Source organism: Pagrus pagrus (assembly GCF_965226575.1).
Source record: "Pagrus pagrus genome assembly, chromosome: 1".
NCBI classification, from domain to species: Eukaryota; Metazoa; Chordata; class Actinopteri; order Spariformes; family Sparidae; genus Pagrus; species Pagrus pagrus.
The window spans coordinates 26,461,310-26,477,410 of NC_140185.1; the positions used below are offsets into that span (position 1 = coordinate 26,461,310).

The following is a 16,101-nucleotide window of genomic DNA, read 5'->3' on the forward strand; positions in this document are numbered from 1 at the left end:
GAAAATACAAAAATAAAAATCATCTTCAACTGATTTACAACATAAGCTGACATATCCAGACAGTTCATTGGTGTAACAAGCTCTTCTTGATTGAAAATAAATTTACTTTACACGGTGAATATTTTTCAGTGTCAGCCAGCTGCTTATTTTCACATTGGCCTGATAACATCATTATCTGGCTGCAGCCTTTATTCTGATGTGCGGCAGCCTATCTCAGCTCTGCCTATTCATATGTAGGTGGCATAAAACATTTCATGCAGAACACCATTCTGCTACAACATAATACGATTAATTATAGTCTGATTGCTATTTTGACATTTGCACCACCGACTCTATAATTAAAGCAACAGACTGTCTTTAAGAAAAGAATAATATCTATGATGTGTTCTTGTATTTAACAGCTTCTCAATGACAATCAGAGTAATTTGTTTCCCTCAAAGTGTCAGTACCTATCAAGCAAAATAATTGCTTGTTGGCCGTCGTTGTCAGGTAAGCTGTGAATTTGTAGTCATTGATTTCAGCTAAAAAAACAGTCAAAGCACAGTAATAAACGTCTGATTTTGCTTTTTAGCATCAAAGGCATGTCTGATAAAGAAAGAAGCACAATTTTTTTCTTGAGATGTCGAGATGAGAGCGTTGGAACTGGTAACACAAACAATGACAGAATATGAAAGACATCACATTTTTTATTTTACAGACACAATAATATGTTAGTTGACTGGGAACCAACAGCCTCAGATTCCCCAGTTACACCACTCTCTATCGAAAAAAGAGGTGACTGTTTTAAATGGATGTGCACGGCCTGTGTGTGGTCAAGTAAATGGACACAAAGTCAGGCAAACTGTCTCAAAATCAAATCTTATTCCTGTTTAGCGGTTGAATCAAATAATACACATTTTGTTTCCGCAATAAAAAAAAAGGGAAATGTACCTTTTATGAATGCTTAACAATTTTACTACGTTCTGCCAAAATACGAGCAAGCTGTGTGTGGTTTTAACAGGATTTGGGAATGCTTTTGTCACAAGGAAATATGGGAGTGATTTCCTCAACTGATTAGGAGGAGTACATTAACCTTATTTAAAACAGAACCCTGAAGATGCCACTAAAACATGGCTACGGTTTTCAACAAAAAAAAAAAAAGTACAAACATCTGTTTTGCTGATTTGTTGCAAACAAACACAAAAAACCCAGAGGGCTGACTCTCATGAATGTCTCTGACTGTTTACTGCAGCACAGCATCAGACTTTCAAATTGCCAGGTTCAAATTTCCGCTCCTCAGACAGACGTAGCTCGACTGTACATCACATTGTATATGAGAAGCCACATGAACAGACACATTTCTTTATTGCTAACACTGTTCCTATTGCACAAGCACAAAGAATACATCCATTGAAAACGCCATACGCAGACTTGACCTTATAGGCTGCAGACATCGAGACCCATTGCAGGGTGAAAACATAAAAAAAAAAAAAAAACGTAAGAACACTTGGTTCTTTTTGTCATTCTGGGAAAGTAACAGAGTCGCATATATAACTAAAAGGGACTTTTCATGTTAGTGTCCTGCACCAAAGAAAAATATCTAAGAAATTGAAGTAATGAAGTCCTTAAATATCGCAGCTTCTCAAGAGTCTCTACATTTAAAATTCACATTCTTGTTCAGTAGTCTAAACTATTTGCATACAAGCAAATACAATCCACTTACTATACTGCACATCATTTACATCACATCTACCTCTTTTTACATTATAATACATGAAGTGTTAAAAAATAAATATCACTGTAACAACATGTTGACACTGTACAATCGATTTCCAAAGTACTGAACAAAAATCTCTGGGTGGCCTTTGTAGAACTGCCCCAGCAGCCGCCTCTTCTCTTTGGAGGAGAGTTTGGGGTTCTCGTGGACTGCCCGCAGTAAGGACCGAAGTTCTTCTTTGGTGGTTTTTTGCGCATTTTCTGAATAGGTCGTAGCACTTACTCTGGTGCAGTATGTTGATCCTGCAGTAAAGAGTGATTAGAGAAACAGAAATGAAGTGAAAGGTGAGTTCTACCGCAGTGGTTGCACAAACAGCATTTAAAGGGTAACTCCGCCAATGTATTTTGCAGGTTAAAGTGTCCTTACAGGTCTTGGGGAGTACTACTGCATATGTGAAAAAAGTAGTATAAAGCCTTATGTGGCCCCAGAGGAAGCTGCATGTAATCTGAAAAACTGCCTGTCTTGCGCAGCAGTACTCCGCAAGACCTGTAAACAGACTTTAACATGGAAAATTGGTGGCGTTACCCTTTAAACAAACAGAATGTCTTAAGATGGATAGATACAAGGAAAATCTGCCTACCTGTTACCACATCTGGATCCTTCCCTTTCATTATATTGATTATTCTGTCACTGACCATCTTGTGCAAAGAAACAGGAATCTGGTGGAAAAGAGAGCAAAAGAAGTTTCTGTTTACCTTTTTATTCATAAGATCATCATAATAAACATAAGTTTTATGTTTCCTTGGTTTTTTTGGCCGTCTGTGCTCTTACACTCAATCACTTTGATTTAATGTCAGGGTGGCAATCCTGCTTCTAACAGCCTGAGTTAACAGCATTCTGTAGGCGCTGAACGAAGGATGTAACGATCAACATTGTTGCAAAAGACCTTAGTCATTGTATTGATACAGTGACTAAGAGATGGTGATTGGATGACCGGACACACACACATGTATACCCACTGGCAAAGTGACAAATCAAGAACACTCACTTTGAACAGATCACAGTGGTTGTCCATCATGAACAGCACCATCAGGTCCACCTTGCCTTTGGAGAGTCTTCTGCTGTAGACGATGGCACTGGAGAACGACCTTTTCACCGCCATTCTGTTCTCAATCTGACACAGAATTATTTCGAGTTAGCAGAGATCAATTATACATGAGCGGATACACATGAGATGCACAAAAGCCCTCACCTCTTTGTGCAGTTTGACCTCCTGTGGCCTGGCTGCGATGGCCATGAATCTCAGGAGTCGCCGGAGCTCCTCCCTGTTGCGAGAGTCCTGCAGCTTCAGGCTCAGCTGCAGAGTCTCCAGAGCTTGCTCTTGCTTGCCGTTCACTGTGAACATACAACAGAAAATACAGGAATGAAAACAGTGAGTTTGAGGAAAACAGCCCTTGTGATTTAACTGGCATGGGCAGCAACATTTATGCAACCTGCCTTTATGCATCACCATAAAACAGGATATCAAAGACATCTGATGGCTCCATGTCTTACCGAGTAGCTCCGAGATGCCAGAGTAGATTTCGAAAATGTGGTTGCTGAGCAGAGGCGGCTGTTGTGTGTGTCCGTAATGCTGAGCCAGGACCTCGTAGAGCAGCCTCTTACACTGAGGCAGGTCGTCAGTGCAGCCAGACAAACCTCGACTGACCTCCACCACCAGTTCATCAGGCAAAAACTCGAGACAGTCCACTGCGCCTGACATCCACTCATCGGCCCTGAGGGAGAGGGGAGGGTAATGATTTTAAACACAGCCGACAGATTGGTCAAAGGAGCGACTCAGAGATGGAGAGATAGAAAGGAGGTCACACAAGCTCTTGATCTCAACTGTCTCCAGTAAGCAAGCATGGATTTGGTCAGTTCCAGGCGAAAACACAGCGAGCAGATAGGTTAAACCAGGCTTAACACATCAGCATTTCGTCATGATGATTTATTTAAGTAGAAGTAGCAACACTACACTATAAAAACACTCTATTGGAATAAAGTCCTGCGTAAAAACTTTCACTTAAAGGTCCCATATTATAGAAAGTCAGACTTCCACGTCTCAGACTCGGGCCTGTGAGAGTTGACCAATCAGAGCAGACTGGCTCTAAAACGGAGCATTCGGACGGAGGACATTAAAGCACGAAAACACTTTCTAGTAGACACCCAAAATAAAAGTATCAACCTGAAAATGAGCATAATATGGGACCTTTAAGTACAAGTATATCAGTATTAGCATCAAAAAGTGCTTAAAGTATCAAAACTAAAAGTACTAATTATGCAGAATGACCCTTTTCAGTGTTGTGCTGTTATTATTATGGGATCATTATTTTTGATGCAGCAATATAAGAGATAGTATCATGTTTAATGTAATCAGCTGTAACAACGCAATACATGTTTTTTATGCACAATCTTTATCTTCACTGTACGGACTAACTATAGCTTTTAAATGAATGTAGTGGAGTAAAAAGTACAATAAGCTCCTTTGAAATGCAGTGAAGGTGTAAAGTAGGATTAAATGAAAAATTCTCAGTTACAGTACAAGTGCCACAAAATGTATTTAGGTACAGTACTTAGTTATTTTCCACCACTGTAACTTTTATTTCAATACTATTTCAATGACAAAATGTCATTTAAATGGTTTTAAACTCGACACCTACAAATAATTTCACCATCCAATCAACAAATCGATGCTCAATAGTGTTTTCCTATTTGTTAAAGAGCATGGCAAAACACAAACTTAGGAGGAAATCCTTATATACGTAACATTTTAAAGATTTTATTTTATCATTTTGTCTGTAAAGATGTTAAAGAGTTAAAGAAAAGAGCAGATTATGACCCAAAACACAGATCCCAAAAAACATATATTCAATTAAGTGAAGCTTTAGAGGACTTACTGTGCTTCACTGAAGGCCTTGAGGACCTCACGGTCTAGGTAGCTTGATGTATACAACAGGTCCGGGTCACTGTCCATGCCATGGGGAGGCCGCGACGTATCTTTACCCTCTAACAAGCTCTCCAACAGGGGGAGCTCAATCAGCTGCAACAGTCGGAACACCGCCTGCTGGTGCCACACCTCATCCACAACTGTGAAAACACAAGAGTTAAGGCCACAGGGGTCAGAGATACGCAGACAGACAGACACGTAGTGTGAAAGGCTTGTACGTCATTCTCATCAGATGGAAGACGACTTACGCTCTTGTGATAGGCCTAAGTTGATCATCTGAGGGGTGATGGTGGAGCTCAGGTTGAGGTTTCCGAGCACGTCCTCCAGTGATTTGTCTGAACTAACAGGGGAGTGGGTGGAGTAGCTCAGCGCCTCTTGTCTGAAGAGTCACATAATAACAGCAATCAGTGATGGTGATTGAAAAAGAAGAAAAATTGACTCATTACAGGAGCGAATGTGGCATCGGGCTGTTTTCTGGTAACTGTGATTCAGTCGCAGCTTGACGCTGCTTTGATATTGGTCATTTGAAATCAAAACAGACTAAATAAATGCTCAATTTTCAGCACCGAACAATTTCTGAGGGAACATTAAATAGGACGCTTTTCTTTTCTGTTTATTTACATTATCTCCCATTAAGACGTGACTCGGCCTTGTGCCTCAAATAGCAAAAGCCTCGTTTAAACTGTTAGAGCACGTGGCTCCTCTGAATCTTTCATCTCCTATTAGTGACATCAGGGCTGTCCTCTGGTCCCGTCTGGAGCTGTCACTGTCGCAGCACTACAAAGTGCTGAGGCCATGCGTCATCCTGCCTGTCTGGTCTACATGTTCAACAGCCTCCCTACAATTTAATTCTCCGGCCTCAAAGGAGATGTAGATGAAGGAGAAATACGCTTATTGGCTTAGGGGACTTATGAAGCTATGACATATATGATGTAACTGTTAGCTCAGCAAGTTTAGTCACATTTTACCGTCAATTTTCTATTTATGCTTCTAGACGTGAAGTACTTCCTTTTTTATCTTTCCTCATATTTTGGCAAATTGCACATACTGTATGTGAGTAGACCTGAATCTGAAGACTAGAAACAGAGGTGGAGCAGCTAACTTAGCTCTGTAACAAGATCTTCTCAAGAATTTTATTGTAAAAACTGCACATTGTGGCTTTTCTTGGGGACTGTGACTCAGTAACTGGCATGAGTCTTCTCATCGCCATGAGATTGCCCGTCATACAGCAGAGACTACAGGATGTTACAACAGTCCAAAAATAGTCCGACACGTAATTTCTTTTGTCTTTAACAAATTGTCATTTTCACTGCAGTCTATGTATTGTAAACAAACACGATAAAACATGTTAATTAATGAACATCAAAGGTGCTGGTAGGCAGATTTTTGAAACCTTTCTTAACAGAGTTAAGCTTCACGCTTTTCCAGCGACTTATATACTCAAAATGATTATTTACTTATTAAAGGTGCAATATGTAAGAATTGGCCGAATGTCAAATTCATACTCAAAACAAATAGGAGGGAGCAAATCACTCGAGTAACTGCTAGCTGCTGCTAACTGTATCTGCCATTAGCCAGTTAGCTCAGTTAGCTTTGCAGCCAGCAGTCCGGACTGGGGGAAGCATTGTTGACACCGCTAGCACAGAAGCTTTGACCAGAACAGGCCAGAGCTAGCTGGTTAGCATGCTAACTTGAACTGACAAAACTGTCGTTTCTTCACATTTTGGTGATAATTTTTGCTAATTTTTGATTGTTTTCAACTAAAATCTTACACACTGTAAAACAATTTCAAGACACGTGAACCCTGTTTCACTTACTTACATACCTACCTTTTGATTTTGCAATTAATGCTTGTATTTGAACTGACTATGACATTGGTAATGAGGGGGTTACTGGAAATTAAGAGTATCAGACTGCGTTATGGGACTTCAAGAGTCTCAGGTCATGCCTCACTAGTTTTCAGAAGCACCTAGTCTTAATTTATGCCGGATTTGGGATTAGCTCTGGAGGAAGGAGAACAAAGCAAATCAAAAATTCGATCTGAAGATGTTATGACACGAGTCTGTACCTCTCACGTGATGGACTGTAGCTGTTCTTGTTCCTGTTCATGCTGGGTGAGTCATAGCCGCTCTCGATGGTACTGGTGGAGTGAGAGTTTGCGTTGTTCAGCGATGATGATGATGAGCTGGTCGTTGGGCTCAGGAACCTGTACAGACTGCAGCTACCGTCCTCAAATGTGGCTCGCTTCTTTTCCTTCCCAAAAACTTTAACGCCCACCGGCTCAAACACCCTCGAGTCCATCAGGGCCTGACAGAGGCGGACGGCCTTGTAGCGGGGCACCGCCTCGTCGCCAAAGAAACGGTTCAGGGTGATGTGCGCCAACACCACGTCCACGGCCTCTGAGCCCAGGAAGCAGTCATGGTAGGACTTCAGGTTGTGGCGCCGCCGCTTGACCTCCACGTGAGTGTGGAGATTGGAGATGATGCTGCCCCAGATGTAGGTGGCCCGGAAAGGCTTCCCAGCCATGCCTTGTTCTGATGGAGGAGGAGGGGAGAGAATCAGTGGATGGTGGACGCCAGGAGAAGCAGGAAGTGAGCTTCCTTTACATTAATGATTCACATTTTAATTATAGCACAGATTTCAACCGAGTAATGACGTTTTACATAAAGATACACATGTGGAGCAACAATAAAATCTGATATTTAACTATAGTTTAATGCACCCTTTTTTTATAGTTATTTTATATTTCATTGCTTGTATATTTAATTTGGTCCTGCTTTTTCTCTTTATATCTTATTATAAGTCGATTGTCAAGAACAAAAGTTTGCTTGTTGGAAGTAGAGCTGCACTGATTAGTTGACAGGAAAGTAATTGCCAACTATTTTGATAATCTAGTCTCTAAAGATTCTAAGATTTGCTGCTTTTCTTTGCTTCTTATGTTAGTAAATGAAGATATTTGGGTTTTGGACTATTAGCTCGACTAAATTAACAAATTGCTCTGAGAAATTGCCATTTTTTGTATCTATGTTTTTGACATTTATAAGACTCAATGATTAATTGTGAAAATAAAAGGCTTTGGGTATCTACTGTGTGACTACTGGGCAGATTAAATTTGCAGACATCCACCTTTGGCTCAGGGAAATTGTGATGGCAAACTATTTTCTAACATTTTAGATGTTCAAGCTAAGCTATTAATTAATATATGATATACTCACCTGTATAAATAATTAAGAAAGGGTAATCAGAAAGAAAATGAATGTTTTTTCTAGTGCCCCGACCGATATATCAGCTGATTATCGGCTGATATTGACCTATAACAGATACATCAGAATTGGCATATATGTTGTTGATATTGACCATGAAATAATAAGAAATGTTTTTCGCATGTGGTTTGGCTCCAGTTTTTTCTCATGCAGATGATTTAAAAGCGCGCTAAAAAACTTTCCCGAACACAAGTCTTTTTGTTGACCACTTATTATTCCACGCTTGACGTTCTCGGCATTGTCCATTGTCCGAGCACTTTCTCAGAAACTACAGGGAATTGCGCTTTCTGTCTGCGTGGAAAACACACACTCCCTCTCCTCTGCGTCAGTTCACATAATCAGAATCTGATTTCAAGTCAATGCATGTGGGTGTAACAGCACATGGTCCAAGATCAATGCATCTCACAGGGGTGCAGCAGCCGAACCCAGATCTTCTTCTGAGCCATGCTTGTGTACAATATGTTCAAAAGCTAATAATCAGATACTGCAGTCAGCCAGTGTGGCTTAATGACATTAGGAAGAACAAAGAGACTCATCTGTGCCTGATTTTCTTACCAGAACAGACACCTGATGCAATCTGTCTACACGGCCCGCCACGCTCGATCACAGACGCACAAGGAAACAGACACAATGATCATATTGTGAGCCCTCCCTCACAAGAGATATCCTGATATGTTGCTGTTGTATTTTCCACTGGACGGGCTGCATTGCTGCTGATATGTGCACACACATCAGAAGATGAGTCATGCAATCAAAGACTGGCACGTTCAACACATCTCATCTCATGTCTTTGCTGATGGAATAAACGACTTGTGTGTCATCCACTACAAATCAGACTTACACTGAAAGAAAGCATATCTGGCCATATTGAGATGTTAGCGTGGCCTTCATCTCACAACAGGAAGCATTTAAAGCCTGCTGAGCAAATGCTAGGGGAAGATCTGAGAGACTCCCTGCGGCCAGGGGCCGTAAATCAGGCGCTGTCAGCAGCAGCCAGGGTCCGTGTTATGATAACAGCACATGACAAATACTGTTGCTGACCCATCTGTAAAACTTGACACGCACAAAAACACTCGGGATGAGTGCGGCACCAAGCAAGCAGATGTTCACCCACTTGTTTCGAAAAATACAACATGTAGACTAGAGGAAGAGGTGTGTGGGGCTGATTTCTCGGTGATCTGCTGATTAATGAGATACATCTACGTCAAACTGTGTCTCCCTCTGGTCGAGAAGAAGCTGTCCTGAACTGGGGATTTGCATATCAGGGAAGAACAACATGAGGCTGCTGCAGCTGTTAGAGGAGGAACAACTTTCAGCAGCTTGCGTGCATAAAATAATTCAGATAAAATGAGTGAAAACATTTCTCTGAAGGGGCATTATGTAGTTTTGGAGAAGAAATACAAACGCCGAAATGTAATATTTACAATATCAATGAGGTAATAATACAAACTAAGATATTTATTTGTTCCATAACTGAATAAACAAGCTGTTCTCAGAGGAAAGTAAGTTCCCTAGAACACTGTTTGAAGCGGGAAAGGTGGCAGGGTCCGCCACATATGAACAGAGCATGAAACTGTGTTGTCCTTTCATGACAACGAAAGAGAGCTCATTTATTTAGTTTGTTTCAGCATAAAAATGATGACGATCTCTCCCGAAACTGCATAGTGCACCGTTAAAGTAGCTGTGAAAACTTGGAAGTCTAAATAACACAAGTCAGTCACTTCAAACTCACTTTAAAATGCAGTCCAGCACAGGATTAATATATACTCTTTAGCAGGAGAAAGAAACTGCATTACCAGAATGAAATCCTTGATTTAGGTAGTCCTAGAGAAGGGCCATCTGGAAAATCCCATCAGGGGTCCCTGGATTAGCAGTCACACAATAAATCCGGATCTGATCATTATCAATATCCATTAATGCTTGTTTAAAAGGGGGAAAAAAAGAATAGAGGTCAGGTGGGGGCCAGAAAAGTCCTGGGAACCCGGCTGCGCTCTGTCACCTCGTGTTGCTTGCGCCAGGCTGAGATTTGAGCCCAGTTTGTATAACTGACGCCAGACTTCTTCCCTGTGACTACTGGTCCCCTTTATTTAAAAAAAGAAAAAACCCCAGCAGATAGACTGCAGGATGCAAGAGGGGACTGACCCGTACCTCAGCCAAGTACAACAGTGAGCAGTGTGTTTGCACACAGCAGTCGAGGTAAATAATCGCAGAGGGAGCAGCGCATTGAGCACAAGGGGACACCTCCCCTGTGAACATCTCCTAACCTGAGCTGCAAAGCAACATCACCACAGCTTCACGACTTTCGCACCATTAAAGCTCAGGACTGATTATTCCAGGCACATCAGACCAATAAGCAGCGGGTCGTTAACAGCCTGTGGCAGATACCTTCATTCCTCTAACATGCTGAGACCGGCCAGATTTAACCGATCAAGCCTCAGGACACAATCTGAACACGGCAGGCTATTGGCCCGTATGGGTTTGAAACCCTCACATCCTGTGTGATGTATAGTTTATAGTGGCCTTTATATGTGAAAACAAACACGCGCGCGAATCACCTGTTCTACCTGTGTTTTGGACACAAACACGGGATGCTGAGTCGGCGCTGAGCTCAAATGTCAAAGAAGACCAAACTTTGTTTTTATTGATATCTGGACTCTTAATAAATTAGCTTAATAAGATTTGTTAATTACACATTATAGACTTTGTTTTTCACTAATTTTCAAAACTCAATCTACAATAAATGTGCAGATTACAATGGCGGCATAAACATTGTATATCAGAAACAAGGGAATTTCGCTTTTATTTCACATAACTCTCTAGAAAAACACATTTTCTTTTAAAAACACAAGCCGAAATAGACCCAGACTCACGGTGTGCGTAAAATGTCACAATACATTTAAATAGCTTCAGGCAAATACACACTATCGCTAGGCGACACATTAAAATGTACTTTCTTAAAACATCCACACAGCATGTTACAGGACTAAACACGCCAAACTCCATTGGTTAAAACGTTATTTCAAGCACCACGAGTAATCCGACAACAACTAATCAGTGTTTTTCCAGCTACTAGTGATTAAATTTGTATTACCTGGTGTTCGGTGCATGAAAACTTCCTCCAGTGACTGTAAAGACAGCCATTCAGACCATGTCCTTCTAATGTCTTCAATCCACAACGTGACGCACGCAACTAACTACAGTCAAGCCCGAAACCGTCCCCTCCCACTGTAATACATTATTCATGTGCCAATCACCGCCCTGCCCGGGCATTACCGTGATAATGAGGCTCCCACTGTTTCCCCCCAAGATGAACAAAAGCCACTGGCTCACTTATTCTTACATTTGGCCAAATCTTAGTGAAACTGTGAAAGGAAGGAAGAGCACATTGGTGTCTTCCTCGGCAAAAGGTTTGACTCTTACAGGTGGCTCTAATTATTTTCTTCTCTCACATGAATGCATTAGTCATTACAATGCAATTCAGAGGAGCCAAAGGCAACATGCACAATTTGCTGACATTTCACACCAAAGTACTTAAAGAAGCCTTAAAGTAATAGACTTTTCATTTAAAGGAAACGCTTAAAATCCAGGAAGTTTTCACACAACCTTTCACTCACATAGTCACACCCTGAAAGCCTACAGTGAAAGGAAATCTGATATGATATCAGAAACAGCAGCCACCATGTCCGACAGGTATGGAAATGCTGAGAGAGAGAAGATGAATGTTTGAATGAGTGGGATTTAAAGGGTAAAGACAAAAAACAAATCTGTGGACACAATACTGACATATGTGACTGCAGGTGCCCCAGGTGTCAAAATGGCCCTGATGCTTTCCCAAACTTGGCTTGAATTATGTACACAGGGCAGGTTGTCGCTGAACTTGAATCATAAACACACCCCAGAGTGAACACACAGGTAGGCACTGAGGCTCTGACCCGGTGCCTTCTTTCTCCGGGTGTAGTCTGACAATGGAAAAGCAGTAAGCTGACACTGTGAACACAATGTTGGTCACTCGCCGAAAAGGGAGACTGAAAGAAAGACTGCTATCATCGTCGAGAGACATGTGTGTGGCGCAAGGGGTGAGGCGCACAGGCAGCTGGGAAAAACCGGTTTGATTACTGTCCTCTGCAGCTCTTTTATGTCGAAAAATGCTCTTTTACAACAGGTGAAGTGAGAGCGTGTAAGCAGGTGCACACAGTTTCTACGTCTGTTAGCCTTTTGATTAGAGACGGAGCAGAAAGTCAGCAGTATGACAAAAGAAGGAGGAATTTCTTTGGCTTGTTGAGCTGCTCTTGAGCAAGGCGGGGTGCTTTATAAAGACTACAGGTGTGCTTATGTGTAACTTTAAAGGGGCTCTCTGCTGATTTTACACATGATGTAGTTGTGTTTACTCATCATACTTAGTTGATTGCAACAGTTGTATAATGTTTGGCTTTGGAGGAAGTTTAAGACGTGCCTACATTATGGACAAGAAGGTATTAAAGGAGGAAGGAGGGGTGAACTGAACTTGGTGCATCAGCTGATACTGAGTGCTGATCTGATACCAAAGCATAAATATATGGATGATAACGGATATGATGGTTATGGATGTGCGTGTAAGTTATACAAGCTTGCTGTTTATGGGTATTATCTTCTTGTGCAGTACAAAATCTGTTAAGTTTTAAGGTTTACGGGACCCTGCGGGGTCTCATTTCTGATAAATCACTGACCTGGTATTGAAGTGGTGCTTCTCTTTACTCACCGATATCGATTTCAGCATTTTAGGCAGTATCGGAGGCATTTCCGATACTGATATTGGTATCGGAACGACCCGAACAAGAACGATTAAACAAAATACTATTACAAAATCAACAATCCATCATAAGGACTCAGGAATTTAAAGGTGCAATATGTAAGAAGTGGCCACCTGTTGGATTCATACTCCAAACCCATAGGGGGCAGCATATCACCAGAGTAACTGCTAACTTCTGCTAACTGTAGCTGCCATTAGCTAGTTAGCTCAGTTAGCCGTGCAGATAGCAGTCTGAACTGGGAGCCTGTGGAGCAGCAGGGTAGTGTTGGGCCGGGACTAGCTGGTTAGCACGCCATCTTCCTGTAGATAGCTCTGCGACAATTCATAGACATCACAACATCAAATCGGTTATTTCCTCACATTCTGCTCAAACTTTAGTACATTATTGGATGTTTTCAACTAAAATTCTTACACATTGCACCTTTAATGTCAATCAGAAAGCTGCTCAAGTAAAACCCCTTTTCCCTGAATCAAAAATGATACGTCACATCTGAATTTTGACTTTTTTTTTTCAGTCACAAAAGTAAACCCCACACTTTAAACACGTTGCAGACAGTCACCACAATGACCTACAAATCACAAGCATTACGTCAGTCTCTGGCGTCAAACAATCTCTGAGCACTGAATACACACAAGCTCAGTCAGTGTACTTGGTTGTAGCTTTAGCATGCTGTGTGTGTACATAAACGTACCCTTTCTGTTGCTGCAGATGGTGTATTTTATGAATTCATACGGCCATCATGTCATAAGGAAACCCACACTGTATTTAAAAGGCAACTCTGTGCCTTCAGTTAGAGTGAGAAGTCTTTGGTTGATGGCGAAACTGGTTTTGCAACTCTTCAAGTGAATGCATTTCAGTTTGATGTGCTGGTATTTGTGAACTCGTCACAGAGCTGACTTCAGTGCTGTAGAGTGACACATGTTTCAGACCAAAACAGAAAATGAGACAGAGACGGGAGACAGAAAGAGAGAGCACTCTGGTTAACGCAATCAGATATTCAGGCCCACAAGGTTAAAGCAATATTTACTCTCCTGCTTCTCTCCATATGCCCGGAAAGCCCTGCATATTTCCCTCTTTTCTTCCCCTTCATACTTATCGGTCGTGCAATGTCAGTCACGTAGTAGTTTGTTGACAGTTATGATGATGACAAATATCCTTAGGAATTTTCTCCAGGAGGTAGAAAAGACTCACAATGCAAGTTTCTGTTTAGGAATGCAGTGTGACACGGAAGAAATGAAGGAAATGTTAAGACACTTGACAAACAGGTGGCAGGAGCAGCGTCATCAACCCTCAGGGGTTCATGAGAATGAGAATTCCCAGCCCTCAAATGCAATTTATTTAGTTCCTTCAATTACTGTGAGTACAGATACTGCTGCCACAGTTAAAACAAATCTCAATTACAATAAAAAGTCCTGCATTTAAAATTCTACTCAGTATAAAGTCAGAGTCGGGTAGTAACAGATTACATGTAATCTGGATTATGTAGTCAAATTACAAAAAAATCATTTGCTATAATCAGCCCAGATTACATTAGAAAAAATGCATAATTGAATTATAGTTACATTGTCATGGATTACTTGATTACATTTTTTATTCCATCCTTAAAATATGGTCATTTTAAAACAATGAAACATTTTCCATGAATGTTAATATGCTGAATATTTTCTACTAATTAACAAAGTAAGTAACCTCTCTCAGGTTGCCAGTTTAACGACGAATTAACTGCTATTTGTTCTTGTTTTTCAATGACTATAAGGAAGTTTTTTTTCTCCTTTTATTTACATCGGAAATGGGAGATGAACATTTTGAGTCAGTGCTTCTCCTTCATCACAATAACAAAATCCTTCATGTGGCCTTTGATTGGAAAACAGCAGAAACAAAACCTTACGCAAAAAAAACCCAACATCCCCTAGAATACACACAGCACACCTGTAGTCTGTGCCGGTACTCTTTTTGTAAGGGTAATTTAATTTGACTGTAGATTCATCAAAAATGGGAAAAACGATTAGTTTCTTAGTGTAATGTGCAATTTTTCCAGTGTTGGAACAATGTTTTTATATAATTAAATGGATTACAAAAATCACCATGTCATTCCGATTCAAAATGGACTAAACTTCACAGTAATCTGACCCAACCAGCCCTGGTTATAGTATAAGAAGTAAAATCGACTCCTGTGAGTGATCAACTGACTAATACATCAGTGTTTGAGCAGCATTTTGCTTTCCTAAATGGCTGAGATTGTCCTAACCACCTCATATACAGTTAAGTACTGAAGTCCATTTGTTTGTTCCCATTCTAGGGGGGAGGCCGAACAATTATCCCAACTCATTTGAAAAGTTAAATGTGGAAAATAAAACTCAGACAACTCAGACTGATTTTTTTGTCAGGATTACAGGCCAGAAGGTTTGGTGAAATCTGTCTTAATTTTTAAGTGTAAAAGTTACAACATCTTCCTCTGAAGTGGAAGAAGAGTTTAAAGTAGTATACCAACCAAGTAAAGTACCCTAAAAGTGCAGTACTGAGTTATTTTTCACCACTGATGTTCAGATGTAGTGGAACATGCCAGATTAGTCTGCTAGTCTGCAGCTGCCAGGTTAAGGATAAATCTGTAACTCTCCTCTCCACAGGTTTAGCTACATGATTGGTTAAAACAGCTTTAAACTGCACCATCATCACACGGCACGTTAGGTTTTAACTACAGAACATTTCCAAAACAAATATGTTTTGCAGTCTTATCCAACACACAGTCGTCCAGTTACTGTGCCCTTCTCACATTCTCACGCTGCCTCAAGGGTCCTCAGTCTGTCTCCCACATATGGAACAATGCAGCGCATTAAAAATTCATATGCTTTTCATCTGGAGAGCAGACATCCAGTATCTGTCTCTCCAAGTTGTGCCCGTGCTGGAATCCCAAACGCTTGCCTGACAGGCCGTCCTCCGCAGCTCCAAAGGACAGAGGACAGTGGCTTTCCTCACAGAGCGGACGCCGCAGCACAGAGACACTTTTGTCTGTTGGGGGCTGCCAGTAATTTTGCATTGTGACTGGACAATTATATTTTATTCAACAGGCTGGAGAACCCTCTCAGACGACACAAAGTCAGCCACCAATGAATAGTTTGGTTATGAGAGCATGGTGGGCGAGCATCGCGACAAGTTTCTCGCCTTGCAATGCCAGAACATGAACTGTACACTCCAACAAGCAGGTGATGTAAACACTGACTGACCACTTTGAGCTGAGGGAAAATCATTTTTTTCAAGAGTTGGAGACCAGTAGCTGACTGTAATCAGTATTTGTAAGCCTATGAGTCAAAGGGAAATGTTTTTTTTAGTGCTGATAAGACTATAGATGCCATAACGCACTGTTGG

General features: G+C 41.1%; 1 protein-coding gene across 1 annotated transcript; it reads right to left on the bottom strand.

Moving 5' to 3' along the window:
- Positions 1 to 668: 668 nt before the first annotated feature.
- On the bottom strand, positions 669 to 11,137 carry depdc7a (DEP domain containing 7, paralog a). The gene is made up of 9 exons (XM_084348228.1): positions 11,037 to 11,137; positions 6,751 to 7,216; positions 4,931 to 5,061; positions 4,633 to 4,822; positions 3,251 to 3,471; positions 2,949 to 3,091; positions 2,745 to 2,870; positions 2,337 to 2,415; positions 669 to 1,998 (listed from the first exon to the last, which is right to left on the bottom strand). The coding sequence occupies exons 1-9, from the start codon at positions 11,050 to 11,052 to the stop codon at positions 1,775 to 1,777; spliced, it is 1,596 nt and encodes a 531-aa protein (XP_084204354.1). The 5' UTR covers positions 11,053 to 11,137; the 3' UTR covers positions 669 to 1,774.
- Between the last annotated feature and the right edge of the window lie 4,964 nt (positions 11,138 to 16,101).